Here is a 19,914-nt window from a genome sequence, read left to right as displayed (position 1 = left end):
TTTTTTGTTGAGAGATATTTCCCAATCAATAACTTGCTCCTCGAGGGAGGGGGAAGATGTCTGTACAACATACCGTGGTACTCTCCGCAGAAATTAGATGTGAAAACTGACAACCTTCCAAGATTTAAAAAGCATCTTTTTATGTAATGACAAGTCCATAAGCACAGCTCTACATTTTTTACAATATCAACTATAAGATAAGCAACATCACATATTTTTTTAAATAATCTCTAATTTAATCACTTATCTTTTGGTTTTTTGTATATTTTTCTTTTTTGGCATTCTTCTTGTGTTTGAAAGATAATAAGCCTTTAATCTGAGACTAAGAGAATTTCTTAGCCACCATGAGGTAAGGTAGCTTCTGGAGAGGAAAAGTATAAGGTCATCATGACACTTTCGATCACACTCCCCCCAAGGAAAAGTAATTTTGTTTCTTTCGACTATGTATTGATTTTAAGGTACACCTTAAAGGTACCTGTATAGTCTTTGAAATTACTCTGTATTCTTATCCTAATTCATTTAAGAGGCTGCAAGTTCTCTAGCCCTGACACCAGCATTTATTTTTTTCTTTCTTTTCTTTCTTTTTTTTTTTTTTTAATACTAGCCTGTTTTTTTCCACTGAGATATATTGGGACCTATCTAACTTAGATACATTATGTACCTGAAATATCAGGAAAATATTCCTGTCTCAGCATGCCATTTCTGTCCACAGTAATTTAGACATTCTTCATGCTGCATTTATGTCCACAAGGGTAATAGTCCTTACATTAAAAACCAGCCTTCAAGAAACGTTTCACCCTTCATGAAGTCCATTACCACCTTTCTCTCTCTGACCCTGAACTGCCTCCAACTCCCACTGTTTTTAATAAGCAACTCAAATGTGGTAAACTATCTTCTCTGTGCTGAGGGCAAAAGCACCAACAGATACATGATAACATGGTTTGGAAAAACACACTGAAATAAGCCCATAATTCTAGTCCTAAAATACCCCACTGCAAACAAAGTCTTAAAATTATTTTCAAACCCTAAACTTTAGTCTGATTCCTGTAGTCCATGAATTTTTCTTCTGCCATATGTGCTCTAATGACACAGCAGATAATAAATGTGTTTCCAAAGGTCTGCTTAGACAGATACGCAGCAAGTGTTCATCAACTAACTAAAAATAACATACAGGTAAATCAAAGAGAGGACAAAGTATCTCCCTACGGGTTAAGAGTCTCATGTAGGAAACCCTAAAGCTCAGCCACAATTCTGAACAAGTCTCAGAGTCCATTTCATGCAAAGATTAAGAGAGAATCATTTACAGCTTTTAAATTTTGGAAATGGTATTTTAAATTAAATAGTAAAAAATCAAAACCAATACCCCATCATAGAGTGGATTTAACTGTCCATGAGCAACTCAAGGAAACGTGTCAGCTACACTACAATTACAAAACAGGATGATACTGTGGCAAGAGTAATTTTGATATTAGACAGATGAACCTAATTTCAAATCCCACCCGGGGGGGGGGGGGGGGGGGCTTTAAGCAAGTTATGCACTCTACTAATCTCTAAAATGTCACTAATTTGTAGGGCTCATGTGAGGATTAAGAAAATATATCATGTCCCTGGTATAGTAAAACCCAGTAAGCCACCAATAAGCCGTAGCTAATGGTAGTAAGTACCTTCATCTCTGCACATTTCATGTTGAATGTGCACCAAACCATTGTTTTCAAAGTGTCCCTTGGAGACTTCTATCTCTGTGTTTTCACAGAAGCTATCTGGATGGAGCTGGGGTAGTGGAGAAAAAGGGGGTAGGGGTAGGGATGTAGGGAGTACAAAGCAACAGGTTCTAGGACCATTAGCTCCCTGTGGCTGATTTTACATACGTGAGTATTGGGAAATATTATTTTCATAAAAAGAATTCTATTATTTAAAAGAAAACCTCAAAATCATTGAATGATGCATGGCCTTACAGTTTAAAACTTGTAAAGTTTTCAGGCTCTGTCACCTTCTTAGAATCTAATGCCTACATCCACTACTTAGAAGTTTTCCCATCTGTGTTAATGAACTGATGTGAAGCTATTCTCTTACTCTTCCCCTCTCTCTCCTCGTCTCCCTGTCCTTTGTCTACCACCCATCTCTCAATTCTCCTTAAGACAACTGTATAGGTACACACACACACACACACACACACACACACACACACACACGTTATCTTTAGTCATATTAATAGACAATGATAACTAGACTACAAAAAAATAAACCAACATTTTGGCCTGATTTGCTCTATCCTCTAACACAAACAAAACCAGCCACAATACTGAAACTTAGTATCTCTATTTACCAACACTATATACCGCTTTATTCTACCATCTCTGCCATGTTTTGACTCTGGTAAATTTGCTGTCAAATAATTCTGTTCATTCAGATGTATGAGATTTTTGGCGGCTATGGACCTTCGTAGAAACATGTGTCTTATTATCAATTGTCCATAATAGAGTAATGAAAAGATTAGGCAAGGTAATCCACTCATTTTAATGAGTGATTAAGGTTCCCAGAGAGACAGACTTATAGGTTAGAAATGGTAAGTCAATGCAAAAACTCCCTTGAAATTTCTCCTGAGGTATATCAAAATGTGATATACTGCATACATAATAACACTGTTTAGTAAATTATATTCTTATAAAACCAAGACACTATCGGGGTGCCTGGGTGGCTCAGTCAGTTAAGTGTCTGCCTTTAGCTCAGGTCATGATCTCAGGGTCCTGGGATCAAGCCCCATATAGGGCTCCCTGCTCAGCTGGGAACCTGCTTCTCCCTCTTCCTCTGCCCCTCTCCCCTGCTCGTGCTCTCTCTCTCTCTCTCTCTCAAATAAATAAATAAAATATTTTAAAATAATAAAATAAAATAAATAAATAAAATGAAGACACTATCATCTTAGCATAGAAAACTTAGCTGGAATTGTATAACCTATAAAATGTTATCGTATGAATCAAACTGTGGAACCCAATGTTTTATTTGACTTTTAAACATCACACTATCAGAAGAAAGCCAGGCACAAAATCATGTGTCCCATGCACACTCCCTACTGAATACACAAACACACTTAGTCCCTCCAAATAAATATTTGAAGAAGGCAACCTTTATTTTAACAACCCGGCTAATAATTCATGTTTAAACTCTGAGATGAAAAAAAAAAAAAAAAAGGATACACAGTTCTAGATGTAATAAATTAATATAAAGATACGTTTCTTAACAGCATTGTTCATTCCTCATCCTTCTCTATGTAATGTTATTTGTTCTCTATGTTTTAGTTTGGGGGCTTGACGAGGACCAGAATTGAGATCTAGTAGGTTCTTAACTATTGAATACAAAACCTCACTAGGTTTTATAACAAAGGAGGAACGGTTTCTTACTTCAATCTTCAGATTAATTTAATGACAGAGGGCTTTATCTTTTACTGTATACATAGCATGTATGCATTTTATGAAAGGAAGTCTGTAGAGTGATTTACATTATTATTAGTGAAAAGTACCAGCCTGAAGGTGGAATACAATGTAGTCATAATTTTAAATACTATCAAATGGGTACTCTAGAGACTCTAAACTAAAATTCAATTAGTCATTTTACAAAAAGCTGTTAAATAAAAAAAACAGTTATAATTATAGTACATGACAAATGTATTGAGATCTCAATCATGATCCCCAATCTCAGATCTAGGACAGAACGTATAGTAAAATGGTCAAATGAGTTTGTTTCATGAGGTCATAAGCATAAAAGAATATCTGACAAACAAGGTCACAGACACAAATGTATTTGAGATCAAAGAATAATTTCTAGTTCCATATTAGATTGAGATTAATTTGACTTGCAAAAGACAAAAGAGAGAGAGAGAAAACCTAAAGGGAGTTCCTTCTTGGTAGTATTAACAACATTTAAAATTATATTTGAAATAAATAAGTAAAATCATTTATAAAGGCAAAAGCCAAATATTAATAATTATGTGTTAAAATCTGAACTGAATATAATGTTCCAGAAATGGGGTATTTGTTCTATTCAATTAAATTTTTAGCAAGAGAAAGAAAAACCTTTTTTGTTTCATCCTTGACCAAAGTATTTAAAAAAAAAAATTATATAAGTTGACATTTTTGCCTAAATAAAATGAAATAGTGTCTTGGGAAATCGAAGAAGAAAAATACAGCTTATGCTCATGAAGAACTTAGAGTTTAGAGGAGAGAATGACATATACAATGATACTATAACAGCTCAATTGAAATATGTACAAACTACAGTGGAAAACATTCAGAAATGAGGACAGAAGAAATATGAGAGTTCCAAGCCCATCAGAAAAATCTTTCTAACATAGATGGAACTTGAATAGACACAGTAAGAATGTGTAAGAGTTTGTGAGTGGATAAGTGGACAGAGAATTGTCTAAGCAAAGGGAAGAGAACATACAAAGGCTCAGAGATGCTCAGAGACCATAGTATTTTTGAATGTCGGGGCATGGATCCAGAATGATGGAAGTTTGAGTCCATTTGAGATGGCCTATGATACATCTTTTATTTTAATCGGTAACATTTTTTATTATTTGTTTAGTTTTCCCATAGCATCTCTGTGAGCACTGGCTTTATTTTGCTTTATTTTCTGCCACTTTTCATTAATAAATAAGATATATATAGAGAGAAAAGTACCAAGCGCACAATGATATAGCTCAGTGATTTCTCAGTTCAGGCACACCCATGAAAACACCATCCAGACAGGAAATACAGTACTACACAACCAGAAGCCCTCCAGGCTATCTTCCAAGCACTAATGATCTCTCATCCCTGGCAGCCCCTCCTGCAAGCAATACCCTGACTTCTAACATCACCAACAGTTTTACCTGGCTTTGAAATTTACGTAAATGAAATAGGGTACATATTCTTTTATGTCCACTTTCTTTCCCTCAAGGTGATGTTTGTGAAATTCATCCACATCACATATGGCAATAGATCATTCGTGTACATTGTTGTGTACTATTCCCTTATATGAATGCACCACCATAAATGCAAATTTATCCACTGCACTGTTAACAGATATCCTTGCACTGTTTTCAGTTCGAGCCTATTATGAGCACTGGTGCATTCCTGCACATGTCATTTGGAGAACATATGTACTCAGTTCTAAGGGGTTTATACCCAAGAATGGATTTACTGGGTCATTAGGTTATACAAAGTGCTTGTAAGGATTTATAGTCCGACCAGTAGTGTCTGAGAGTTTTACTTGCTCTATACTCTTACAAAACCTGAAATTTTGATTTTCATCTTTCTGCTGAGTGTGTAGTTGTTTCTCATTGTGATTTTAGTTCACATATCCTTAGTGACTGAGTTGGGGAGGTGCTCCTATTTTCCTATGATTTTTGGCCATTATCCTAATACTAAATGGCCTAAATTAATTCTTTTGCATGCTATTTTTAATGCACCTAGCAGGCCTTTCAGTCACCATCATTGTCACTTGACAAAGGGAGTGTGGGGGTTAGGAAATGCTGAAGAGCATTTTAAACAATTATTGACAGCAATATATCTTCAAGAAATAATTTTCTTCCTTCCTCTTGTTTTCTACCCATCTGCATTCTTCTACTATCCTAGTCTATTTGTCCACCCTATCTGTCTTCTTCCCTTCTATATTTCCAGTCCAAAATGGTCAATAAATAGAAGGCAATTAACAATGTACAAGTCCTGTCTAGAGAGTTCAATAGATCAATAACAAGTTTACATTTGAGACCTAGCCTTCTTACTTTAGGGTTGCCAAAGGTTTGAGGGTTCTGGTTGGTTGGTTGATTGGCTGGTTGGTTTTATAAATGAAACAAGTAAGCATGCCTGACTATTTGAAAATAAATGGATCATTCATAAAATGTAAACAGGATAAATATAAATGTCTCCTTTTTGTTATAACTCATGAACAATGTTTTAAAGAAATATCAGAAGCATTTTAAAGAAATATCAGAAGGAAAATGGAAAAAAAATGGTATCTACTGTAAAAAGAGAACAATAAAAGAAGATATACAAGGGTGCTTTCTTTCACTTTCCCTAAAGACCAAATACAAGTCACATTTGGCAAAACTAAAGTAGCCATGACCTTTTCCTTCCTCTGCATGATTAATTACATCATGTCCTATTAATTGGAAGATGTGGCTGAATTTCGAACACTTTCATTTTCTGTGCATATCATCCTGTACTGTAACCACCGATTAAGCTGTTCATCAGAGGTGAGCCAACAAGGTCATCTGAGCAGTATCTCTTCAGCTATTCATTATCCATCTTCAATGGTAATTAACAATGGTAACATTTCCATAAATCAACATCTTTCTGATTATTCTCTGATGACAAACAGTCAAAATGTGTGCATCCCAGCCCACCCCTTTTAATTTTATATATAAAAAAAAAAAATTCTAAATATACCACAGAGAAAGCTCAGGTGAAATATTATAGGAGTTTCTTCAATTAAAATGTATGCAGAAAATAAGGTTATGTACCTTTGAAAGAGAAATACAAACCTATGCACAAAACTAAATGGGTCTGTTGGCAACACAGGGGGCAAACATAAGAAGCAAAGGGCGTCAGCCACCTAGTACCAATTTATTCCTCTGGCAAGAAAATACGGCTCAGTTCAGCTTCAAAGATAACCATTTGCCTACTCAGCCATGGAAGGTAACAATTTAAAACAGAAAGCAGATTTAATTCACCTTACTCTCAAAACACACATTACAAGGTGGACCAAAAAGAACTTGTCAAAGAATATAGTTACTTTATTCTTTTCCAGATCATAATTTGGAAATGTAATTTTTAGGTTTGGTTTTGTTTATTTTGTGTACTAATGGTGCACTGTTGCTTATTGTTGAGGTTTTAAGCTTTTTGGCTCTATATATCAGATTAGTTAGTAAATTCAGAAGCTTTTTGGCTCTATGTATCAGATAAGTTAGTAAATTCAGAAATGCTATTTCTTCCTTGGTTCACGTGAATTGACATTTTCATCTCCAAAGGCTAGTCTAAAATTGTCATTTCTAAAATTCACTCATTACAGGAAGGTCTTTCTGAATTTGTAGAATATTAATTATAAAGTATTTTTAAAATATCATAATAAAAGTACTGAAAACAAATTAAAACTTAAATTATTAGCAATAGGTAATCAGCTTATCAATTACATATGACTATATATAATAATTACATAATGATTATGTATTACTACATGGCATATTAATATATTATGTTGTTAAATATTATATTGTATATCATTATATATACATGACTATATGTAATATATAGTTATAAGCTGTATTTATTTCTAAATATTGGAAGTAAAATAGTTCATGCTTTTTAATATTATATTTTAGTATTCCTGTTGACATTTTCAATTTTTACAATAAGTTATTGTTAAACACACACACACACACACACACACACACACACAGGAGATCTATATATATCTATATGTATGTATATATACACATACATACATACAGGGTTTGGAATTAGTCCCAAACTAATATGTAGAACTGAAGGCACTTATATTTAGTCTGTAGTCTAGTACTAATAAATGATAGCATTATAAAATGGTATGTCTATATTGCTACTGTATGTTAATGTGTCTTTCACAAGTAAGAGAAAACACAACTCAAAGTGGCTTAACCAGTAAGAAGATGTATTATATCACAAAACCAGAAATCAAAGGATATATCAAGGTCTAGATAAAGAATGAACAGGGCTCAGCGCTGTTTACCTAAAATTTACCCAGAAAAGACCTCCTTCTCCCTTTGACAATTTTGTCTCCAGGCTGCCTCTTCTCAGAGCCACTTGCATGCTTGAGAGCAGAGCAACAATGAGATAAGGCTTCTCCCCATCACGGAATATAAATCTTTCCTTTCAGTCTGATCGGACTAAACCCACGTCATTTAACTGAATAGGCACTGAGGAAGCTGATTTTACATTTTAGATTATTTTAAAATGATTTTGTTATGCTTTTATGGGTTTTTTTTTTTTTTTTTTGCTTTTGTTTCCATTTTGCGTTTTTATTAAATAGGAAGAAAAAAAAAAAAAACCAGATGCACCTGGGTATCTCAGTCAGTTGGGCGTCTGCCTTTGGCTCAGGTCCTGATCTCGGGGGTCCAGGGATTGAGCCCCACGTCAGGCTCCCTGCTCAGCGGGGAGCCTGTTCCTCCCTCTGCCTCTGCCTCTCTCCCCTGCTCATGCTCTCTCTCTGTCTCAAATAAATAAATAAAATTCTTAAAAATAAAAAAAAAACCCACAAATACTTATATTTTTCCAGTCAAAGATAACAAAAACATAGTGAGCATTCTTGAAGAATACAGGATTATTGAAAAGTTACTGAGGGAAAGGCAAAGACAACAATAAGGCTTTTAGATGTGGTCAAGTAGCTTGCCCACAGTAGTTTACTATAACAAATGATTGTGTTACACCTAAAGTAAGAAAATGATACATATTCCAAAGCCATTCCCCCAACACTGGGTAAACAGAATGACTCACCTTGAGGCATCTCAGGTGGCAGATAATGAGGTTCTTGGGCACTAACATGTACCCATTCGAGGTCATCATATAGATCCTGGTGGTAATCACAGGCCCCTGGACCATCATCAAAAGTACAGCCACCTAAAAGAAGAAGAGAAAGATTATTGTTACATTCTACACAGATTTGCTAAAATTGAGAATTGTGCTGGAAAAGGAAAGATTATATTGAATATGTAATCGGCACTCTTAATAATAATTGGTACTCCTGTTTTTTACTGTTCTCGTTAAATTTTCACATAAAATGAATTTCTATCAGTAGTTTCTGTTCGAGTAAGAAACCAGTTTGAGCCTCAGAAGGAAGGCTGAGGCACAGATTTTGAAAGATTAAAAACAGTGAAAGATACTTGTAGAGTGAAGCTTTCCTGAAATACACATACCATCTAAAATCTAAATAGATTTTAGTAACTTCAGTGTGGAGAAGGGAAAGAGTAAAAATTGTTTTTTTCATAATGCAAGTTCAAAAAGGTGAAGTTAGTATTTAAATCTTACCAAATTCCTTTCTTGAAAAGAACACTTTGAAAGAACATTTGAAATAGCAAATGAAACATATAAAGCTTTATAGGGTCTAAAAGTGTTTGAGGTCAGTGATATATTCTTCCATACTTTAGATTACTTTCATACACACTTATGACTTAAAAGGAGGGAAAAAACTAAAACGTAAAACTGATCAGATTAGCCTATAATCACTCTCACCACTTCCACTTTATTTAATAACTTTTTTTTTTTTTTAAATAAATGGAGGTAGCCTTTCCCCTTTATATCAGTCATTTTTCTTGGTTTTTTTTCCAGGGGTAACTTTATGGCAGAAGTAGAATGATTACTTTTGCTTCTCAACCTACATATCCAGGAACACAAAACTCAACATACTTAGTTTATTCAGTTCATGAAAATAAGAACAGGCCTGTATGTGTAATCTTGAAAGAAAATGGATTAGAACTAATGAAAATTCAGCAGCGGGTTTAATGAGAAAAACCAATAACCTGTCTCCTTTCAAGTAAGTTATTTGTTTAGTTTCCATGGGGATCTTTGTGAAGAAATTCAGTGAATTATCTGACCAAACAGCAAACTATGGAGTGGTAAACTTCTGGCCTATAAATCTGTCTCTGTAAACAAGGAATTCATTTTTTTTTAACAAAAGTTTGGCAGCTTATATATGAATAAAAATTGCATTCTTCGTCAGTGACAGAGATAAGCAAAGAAGGCAAGATCAGAGATGTTCAGATGACATTACAGCCCTAATAACCATTTTCGAAAGCAGAATATGTATATGGGCATCCTTGACTCATTCTTATGACTACATCAATCCTTTAAAATAATCAAACTTAGCAGCCTGAAAGCTTAATAATGTCTTTTAAATATCCTAAAATAGCCTCTTTATAAATGCTTTCATGGAAAATGATGTACATCTTAATTTAAAATTAATCAATGAAAAAAAGGTTGCTAGGAAATGCATCTTCATATAGCAAGGGGAAAGTTTTTCTCAAAATATAATTTGCTATCACAAACCCAATATGACTTACTGCTTTGTAACCCATGCCTTCAGGGCCCCCATTGCCCCTTATAATAGTGTGAGTGGTCTCTGTATATAAATTTAAACTACCAATGGAACCTACATTGGCTCATTTGGAAGACAAATGACCTTAATTGCTGCCCTTCATAGCCATTGTTAATTTTAGACTCCAGGATTCTGATTAGCTATAACCACTGGAAGTATCTGTACAAAAGAAGGTGGTCAACCCCTACTATTTGTTGTTGCACATCACTGCCAGATCAGTCAGGAGTTTTGGAAATAGTTACTGGTCCACTTGACTTGATTGATAAAATTTTTAAAAGATGATTTTTTTTCTACTGCAGCTTATCGTAAATTCTAATCTAAGAGGTACCATATATCTATTTACAACACATAGGGCATATCAATAAATCTCTTATAAAACATTTTTTTTAAACTTTTCGCATTTTAAATTTCAAGGGTAAGTACTAATACTGTATACTGAATTAAATGACAGGAAATTAAAAAATGTTCCTGGCCTGATGAATGGCATAGTGGCATAGACAGACGTTTATATGTATAAGTACAGTGTGTTATAAGGGATAATAACAGTATGACCAAGGTCACAAGGAACACAAATGACAAATGAACTGGCTACCTACACCAGGGCTGGTTAGAGAAGGCTTCATGTATATAGGCCTATAAAGATGAGTAAAGATAATGCTGGGCCAGAACGGAGATAGGACTAAAATTAGAGAAAAACAAGAGCAAAGGCATGCAACTCTAAAGAAACATGAGATTTGTGGGGATCTCAAATATCCTCAAAAATTTCTGTGTTATGAACATGAAAAGTATGTAGGGGACAAGGCAGAAATAAAACTAAATACGAAAGATTTTAAATATAAAATACTTAGATTTTATTCTGTAGTTGTATTGAAGACATCAAAGGATTTTATCCAGGAGTAGGACAAAATTCAAACCATGCCGAAAATAATAGCAACAACAATAATAGTGATAACAACTCTAGTAGTCATGTAGAGTCTAAAGAGGAATGGAGGAAAATGGAGGTAGAGTGTTTGGTTCAACCTTACAACAGATAACACGTAACAGACAACAAATAACACGAGAATATATCTTGAGGTAATCCCATTATATACAATCCCTGTTTACCATTTAAAGCTCACTAGAAAGTCTTATAAACAAAGTCTTCTATACACATGTTCCTGAGTTCAAGACGTCTTCATATATAGCATTAAAATCTACTTAAAGGAGAAGCATCTTAGCAAGTTTCTAATTCATAAAAATATAACTCATGAATTTAATGTTTCTCTGAGCTAGATGGCAGAACAAAAGGAGGCAAGATGTCAAGAACCTAAGTTAGGTAGAGGGGATGAAAAATAGCAAGGAAACAGCTTACATTTCAGTTGTTGTATTTGCCACCAGTAAGACTACAATGAGTATCTGCAAATCATGTCAGAGAAAGAGCAATCACAAGTTCCTTGACCTCTGGAGGAAATTTACTTCCGAAGAGCCATTTCAGAGATTGCTAATTCCTCCATACCAATCAATCAACTAAGGGACAGACCTATCACTGCAATGGTCTGCTTCCACTTATGGGGCTTTGCAAACTGTTTACCTGAAGATAAAAGTCAAGCTAATTTGGATTTACTTGACTTTCTTTCCATTCCTAAGCTGCTCACTGAAAGGACTGGTACTAAGAAACATTAGTATCCCAACCCCAAAACGATATTGCCTAAACATCCAGCATTTAGACTCTTGAGTGTTTAAACAGATGGTGGTAGACTCTATGAGAGAGCATGGAAATAGAAATCCTATCTGTAGAATCATGAAAGAAAGAATACTAAACTCAAATCCTTTCTGATGTCAAAGTTTTCAATAAAAACCAGTGTTGGGTTAATTTAGAACAAAGTTAAATTGGAGAAAAATAAGTTTCAAAAAATTAAAAATAAATTTAAAAAATAAAATTTAAAAAAATTGGTGAGAAATACAAAGTCAGTGGGGCTCTGGACAGCTCTGAACATTTTGTAAAGGACATTCTTTTAAAAGATATTGTACTAGGGGTGCTGGGATGGCTCAGTCGGTTAACCGACTGACTCCTGATTTCAGCTCAGGTCATGATCTCAGGGCTCTGTGATGGAGCGCTGAGTCTGGCTTCTTGCCCAGTGGGGAATCTGCTTGAGGATTCTCTTTCCCAATTCCTCTGCCCCTCCCCCCGCTGACGTGTCCCCGCACGTGCATGCCAGCTCTCTCTTTTTCTCTCTCTCACAAATAAATAAATCTTTTAAAAAAATTTTTTTTAAATATTGTACTAGGATATTGCACATTCTCCCCTCCAGGGCACTTATGCAGTCTTAATTTCCTGGCTGAATACAATAGCAAGAAACATACAGAATTTTCTTTTATGGTTCTTTACTATATACAAAGAACAAGCTTCATTTAGTTGAAAACACAGATTATTTTTCTTTTTATTTCCTTAAATAGTTTGGAATAACAAGGTTTTAAAAAGAGAAACTCTTGGACAAAATATATTGGCAAATACAATATCCTTAGCACACCTATCTATGATCTTCAAAAATGGACACGTTAACCTTTTCCAATTGTGAATTAAGCTGTGATATACAAATTCACTCATGTAAGTGATCATCAACTTTGCAATGATCTTTCTTCCATTAAGAACAAAAAGATTAACATATGTTACATTAGGACACATGCAATACTGACTTAAACTAACTTTGAATAGATCATCTTTATCTATGCTAATCAGAAACCATAATATAAGTTTACTGGTATAATCCCCAAAACTCATTACAAAGAGGCCAATACATTTCACCAAAAAATTCAAAAGAACAAAAAAGGAATTTATTACTAAGTATCTTAAATGTAATTCTACCTATGATCTGAGTCAATATATTCTATTCCCAGAAAAACAGATTATTGGAAAAAGGGTAAAAATTTATGCTTTCATATAAAGTTCATATTTCCTCTCAAATCTACTGGGTTATCTTAATGGCTTTTTTCTTTGTTTTTCTTTTCAACTCTACAGTTCTAGGAATACTGAAGGTACAAAATAAGAATTAACAATGCCATGATCAATGTTTAGGTAGTTTACATCTCTCTAAAAATAAGCAACATTTTTTCTCAATTTAAGTACTGAAGTTCAAGTAAGAAAAAAAAATTCAAATAGATGCAAAGTACAAATGCCTTTGGGAGCATAAGTATGAGTCACTGGTCGTAATCCATTGCTCTGATTCAATACTAAAGAGGATCTACTGAAGAAAAATTAGAAGATTCATGAATAAGAGTTGCTTAAAAGATAATCACTTCAGATCAAAAAAAAAAAAAAAAGAGGCTTTTACCCTGCTAGTAACTAATTAGTATGTGAAAATATTATTTGAGCCTAGCTCCTTCATAAAGGAAAAGAACTTGAAACACATTTGTGGAAATCCAAACCCATCATTTATTGATAGATACAAATGATTCTTAATGATGAGAGAAGAGCTCATTTCAAATATACCCATAAATTATCTAATTGTTCATCCCTAAAGTTTCATTTCTGGCCAAGAATATATGTTTAATATATATAATCCAACATTATTTAGCTAGTAAGACTTCTTTTCAAACTGTCTTATGATTCAAAGCAAATGCTATACTCCATCTGACTAAGTAATCTTCCTTTAATAAGACTGAATTAGCCAGAATAGAATAATAAACCCAAATTCACTCCCCTCCATCTTTGCAGAAGCAATATTAAAATATCCTAAACATCAATGGATAAAACTTAAGTAATTCCGGGGCGCCTGGGTGGCTCAGTCGGTTAAGCATCTGCCTTCGGCTATGGTTATGATCCCAGGGTCCTGGGATCAAGCCCCACATCAGGCTCCCGGCTCAGCAGAGGCTCTGCTTCTCCCTCTCCCTCTGCTGCTCCCCCTGCTTGTGCTCTCTCTCTCTCTCTCTCTCTCTCTAATAAATAAATAAAATCTTAAAAAAAAACTTAAGGAATTTCAAGGAACTGGCACACACCACCACTTACGTGATGGAAGAGAGACTGTTTCTAGACACAGCAAGAAGTAAAGGTTAAACATTTACATAGCTTTGTTATTTTACTTCTTTGAGCTTTAATCTCCATCCCAGTAAAATCAAGACAACAATAGCTACAGTACGGTTAGTTGTGTATTAATGATAATGCATGTAAAGCCCCTAACACTCAACAAGTTTTCTGTTAACGGTAGCCTTATTTTCTCAGATCCCATTCTTGACAGTTTATTATCTATAAACACAAACCTATGCACATATCTAAGTACTAAAGCCTAAATGAGAAACTTATGATTTCCATATAATTTACCCAAAAAGTCTAAAGCGTTCCCATAAAGGCAATATTACCATATTACCATCATTAGATATGCTTTCAGTTAGGAAATACCTTCCTTTAGATCAGGGATCAGCAAATTTTATCTATAAAAAACAAGTCAATAAATATTTTTGGTTTTGCAGGCTGTACCATTTCTTTTCTTTTTTATTTTTTTTAAAGATTTTATTTATTTATTCGAGACAGAGATAGCATGAGCAGGGGGAGAGGTAGAGGGAGAGGAAGAAGCGGACTCCCCACTCAGCGGAGAACCCATCACGGTGCGGAATCCCAGGGCCCTGAGATCATGACCTGAGCCGAAGCCAGATGTTTAACCAACTGAACCACTCAAGTACACCCAGGCCATACCATTTCTGTCACAACTATATGTCACTGAAGCAAGAAAGCAGCCACAGAGAATACCCAACAAATGGATATGGCTGTCTTCAAATTAAACTTCTATTTACAAAAATGGATGGCAAACTGGATTTGGCCTCTGGGCCATAGTTCAGTAACCCCTGGTTTAGATCACTCTGATCATTAAGTATTCTTTTTTTTTTTTTTAAAGGTTTTTATTTATTTATTTAAGTGAGAGAGACAGAGAGAGAGACAGGGAGAGAGACAGAGAGAGTGACAGAGCACAAGCCGGAGGACAGGGAGAAGCAGGCTCCCCACTGAGCAGGGAGCCCAACATGGGGCTTGATCCCAGGACCCTGAGATCACGACCTGAGCTGAAGGCAGATGCTTCACCAACTGAGCCACCCAGGTGCTCCAAGTATTCTTGAAAATTATAGGTAATATATGGTCTGGTTAAAAGCTTACAACCAAGGGTCTTTCGTTTCTGCACCACCTCCATAGGACTCAATTTTTTCCCCATATATCAAGACAAGTAGCAGTGGTCCACAGCCAGGAAACTGAACTGAATGAGTCTGAATGACAAAACTACATCTGAAACCAAATCAGATTATCTGGCTGGGCAGAGAGATTCAAGTCAGAAAGTGAGAACACCGAAATGCTAAAGAAACTCTCAAGGTCCTCTAGTCTGGGTTCCAAACTTTTAAGACACAAAGGGAAATAAATATATTTTATATCATGACTCAGTATGCACATGCATACATGCATGCAAATATTTATATACATAGTACATGTGAACAATCCCATTCATTCCATCATTCACTATCTCATTCTATGGATCACTAATCCAGTGCTCTTTCTATAAATGAAATAAAAGGAAGAGTAGTTGTATGAATCAGGGGAGTAGATATGAAAAAAAAAGGGGCTACCGATCCTTTGTCTCAAATACATGTGAGCACATGCCCACTGTGGGAGGGGACCCAGGAGATAGGTGTGAGCAATGTAAGTTTCTATGCCTAATTTCTAGGTCTCAAGTTGAAGTCCAAAAATAAACCTCTGAGACATGGGCAGCCCTGGCAGTAGGTGACTTCATCCAACCTCATTATGGAGCTAATGGATGATTACATGCCAAACAGCCATAGAAATGATTTCACACATGACAAGAGGTTTACTTAAATATAAAAGGAATATATTAATGAAAGGTACCTCATAGAGAAAAAAATTAAAGTGGCCCGCTCACAGAGCAAGAAACTATCAGAGCCAAGACCCGAACCTGGGCACTGTGGGTTCTTTACTCTTAACCTCCCTACATTAAATGGCTCCTCAAAATCAGGTGAGATTAGACATTTTTAGAATCATCCAGTACAGCTCCCTCCAATGGTCAAATCCTCATGGTATTACTCAACACAGAGCACTTTACCTATCCAACCCATATGATGATGTGGTAGTGCTCCATCATTTGAGAATAAAACACAGTAAACTTTAAACCATATCACATATCAAAGTCTCTCAGGCTTAATGCCACAGATAGGAAAGGGTCTTTATTGGATAAAGCTATAATAGCCTAGCTGATTACTAGTAACTTTGACAAAGAATTTTATTCAAATAGGGTGACTTAAGGCTGAGAATTTGTATGTTTGCAACATTATCTTATCATCCTTGCTTGACAACCTTTACTTTTCACCTCATCTCCCCCAAAACATGTATAAATAAGTAGCTTTTCTACCTTTGAAAACATTAAAATAAATTAAAAGCAATTTGTTCTGGCAATTTTTACAGTAGCCATCACATTAATCCTAGTTTTAAAAACCAGGTATTTTTCCCAAGATCATTAATGTATTTACACAAGTTTCTCTTCCTATTTTTTATCCTTTTATCTATTCCAGTAAAATCTCATCTTTTTTGCTTACCGTTAGATACACAATCTAGACAAACCCATTGAACAAAGTAATGGAGAGTAAATGTACTGAAAAATAAAATTCCCAACTGAAGCCATATTTACATTTCGGTAAAATTGGAAAACCACCCAAGCTCACACTTCAACATTTCTTTGTTTTGTTTTGTTTCTCATGAAGGGATTGCTGTTGGGCTCTGCTTCACTCGTATCAGGCACATCCTGGCTTATTTCAGCCATTGCTCCTGACTCTCAGCTCAAGCATGATGGGTAATAGGCCATTTTTCATTTATGAAGGAAGTTCTGTGAAATGTTGAAGCCATGTAAAATGGAATTCCACAAACCACCCTCCTAGAGGAAGGGTAAAGATCTGCTTTGAGGCTTTGAATTTAAAGATTTACATCAGTTTGGCAAAGGAATCTTAAAATAATCAAGCACATTTTTTTTTTTAAAGATTTTTTATTTATTCATTTGTCAGAGAGAGAGAGAACACAAGCAGAGGGAGAAGCAGGCTCCCTTCTGAGCAAGGAGCCCGATGCGGGACTCGATCCCAGGACCCTGGGATCATGACCTGAGCCAAAGGCAGACGCTTAACCGACTGAGCCACCCAGGTGCCCCAATCAAGCACATTTTTAAGAAGGTCCACAATTCAGTTTTATGAGACTTTGAAATACACTTCAAAGAAATGATAATCAACTAATTTAGGTCAATAATTAAAATGCATCTCAAAAGTTAAAAAAATTTATTTCATTAATATGAAGCCCCTTTCTTATCAAAATGTTTCTAGACTACAGGCCAATGTTTGGGTTTTCCATAGTTTGTTTTTATTTATTTATTTATTTATTTATTTATTTATTTATTTATTTGAGTGGGGGAAGGAGCACAGGGAGAGGGGCAAGCGGACTCTGCACTGAGCATGAGCCCTATATGGAGCTCGATCTCACCACCCCGAGATCATGACCCCAAGATCATGACCTGAGCCAAAATCAAGTGTCAGATGCTTAACTGACTGAGCTACCCAGGCGCCCCAAGTTTTCCACAGTTTCTAAAACACATTCTTAAAACTAAAAATTATGTTTCTTTCTGCCATTATCTTTATTTAGAAAAGGAAGTTGGATATCATCATTTCAATCAGTATATACACTACTGATACTGGCTGTATTAACCAGTTCCTCTCATTCTAAGCATTATTTACACAGTCAGTTTGGCATCCTGCCAGGTCCACAGCAAACCAGCTACTCATACAAACCACAAGCAAATCATTCCATTAACATTGAGTGATGCCAGAAACCGTATTGTCAGGAATCTCTGCCTCTTTCCTCATAAAGTAAGCATTCTGGGCTTTAACCAAAATTCTGGTATGAATTTTACTACAATCTTTAAATGCATCAACTTCTGACCAAACCAGTGCCACAGCCTGAGTCACAATAACTTCCTCTTTTCAGGGTTCCTTTCTCAGCAGAGTGCACATCGCCACAAAAAATAAAGATTCCTCAAGTAGCAAAAAACACAGCAACTCACAGACATTTAAGTGACACGTAAGTCAATGGCCATTCTGACCTCATGGAGAGAGTCTTTTTCTTCTTCTTTAAGATTTTGTCTATTCGTTTGAGACGGAGAGGGAGGAGCAGACTCCTCCCTGAGCAGGGAGCCCGATGCGGGGCTCGATCCCAGGATCCCGGGATCATGACCTCAGTCATAGGCAGACACTGAACCGACTGAGCCACCCACGTGCCCCAGTGGAGAGAGTCTTAATTGGGAAAATATTGAGTAAGGTTTTACACAGGGCCTCACCAAGATTCAGGCCGGCCTGTATCTTCATTTTCTCATCTCAATACCAACAGTAACAACAACAACAAATTTGGCTTCACTTTCCCATCTCTACTTCCACCTACTACATACGAATGCTGTGCCAATTAATTTGAAAAATCTCTCCACAATATCCTGTGGAATTAAAGCTAAGTGCTATACACATCTAAGGTGTCATTAAGTTAGAATTTTAGTTAGCAAAACATCTAGGTGAAATCTTTATTCTTGTTTTATACTTACATGAAATTTTTATAGTGATACAACCAATAGTTTGGAGGATTAGAAGGGGGAAGATGAGCTTACATCAATATCCCATCATTCGTGGGCTTTTGTGAAAAGATAAAGCAGCTCCATGATAGCAAATTCAGCTGTATGTCAGAAATTCATGCTACCACTGACTCTACACCCCAGCAGAACTCCTAAAATATAAACTACCACAATCCAACTACTCTTACATAACAAAAATATTTTAAAGCTGTTGACTCTGCCTATGTTAGAATTTCAAATGAAATTCAAAAATATTAAAAAGTGCTTCAGTGCAGAAAAGAGGTCTGGGCCTGGAAGAATAATTTAATACAGATAAGAAAGTTAACTTTCTCTTGTTGCAAAGTCCATGCAGATCAGGGGCTCATGGTACCCGTGAACAGTAGGTATACTATCTACAGACTTGCAATAGCCTTGTCTCATCATGTTTAGATTGGCTGAAGCTTTATATCTCATTTATTTAGCATTCTTATTTTAATTTTGCCTCCAGTTCTTGCTCTAAAACATAATGACTGACTTTAAATCTATCCAACTGTACAGTTTACTGATTAAAGGCAAACACATTTCTTCAAAATAAAACATAAAAACCTGGAAATTTCTAATTCCCAATATGAGGGGGTAAGAAGCTGGCAAATAAGATTTGAATAATAGATTAAAAGCAGTAGCACATGACAACAGCATTTGAAGTCTGGGATCTGCTGTGCAGTAGGACAGCCTTCCTGTCTCACTTCTCACCTCAAGCCAGAGCTTATATTTTGGAATTTTCAACTCTCTAAAAACAGATAAAATAAAAGGCATTATTACAACATGGAGCTGACAAGACCATCCTAGTAAATAATTAGTAAAAACAAATTGCCCCTAATTAATGTCCCAATAAACTTAAGCAAAGCCTGTCATGGTCACTATTCAAATTCAAGTAAAGGAAAATTACAATAGAAGTGAGCATTTTTTTGGCCACAGCATTTGCAAAATGTCAAAGGATTGATAATATCTGGTATTGATAGGACATGGGGTAACAATAGGAAGGCAAAGGGCACTTTCTTGGGGGGAGGGGCAATTTGGTTTTATTTATCAAAGTTGTTAATCACTTGCTTTTTAACCAGCAATTATACTTCTAGAAATTTACTCTACATCAATGTTCACATATGTGCAGTCCTGAGTCCTACAAATACAACCCAGGACTACCAAC

General features: G+C 35.5%; 1 protein-coding gene across 13 annotated transcripts in view; it reads right to left on the bottom strand.

Moving 5' to 3' along the window:
• Positions 1-19,914, bottom strand: part of PTPRK (protein tyrosine phosphatase receptor type K) — a 554,769-nt gene that overhangs the window by 415,009 nt on the left and 119,846 nt on the right. For all 13 annotated transcript variants that reach the window (XM_032407893.1, XM_032407895.1, XM_032407898.1 and 10 more), the window contains exon 2: positions 8,508-8,630. In XM_032407893.1, the coding sequence (XP_032263784.1) occupies positions 8,508-8,630 (123 nt within the window). The remainder of the gene's footprint in view (positions 1-8,507; positions 8,631-19,914) is intronic.

Source organism: Phoca vitulina, unplaced genomic scaffold, assembly GCF_004348235.1.
Source record: "Phoca vitulina isolate PV1807 unplaced genomic scaffold, GSC_HSeal_1.0 scaffold9, whole genome shotgun sequence".
Lineage (NCBI taxonomy): Eukaryota > Metazoa > Chordata > Mammalia > Carnivora > Phocidae > Phoca > Phoca vitulina.
The sequence above is the reverse complement of the archived record's forward strand: the minus strand, read 5'-3'. Positions and strand labels throughout refer to the sequence as shown.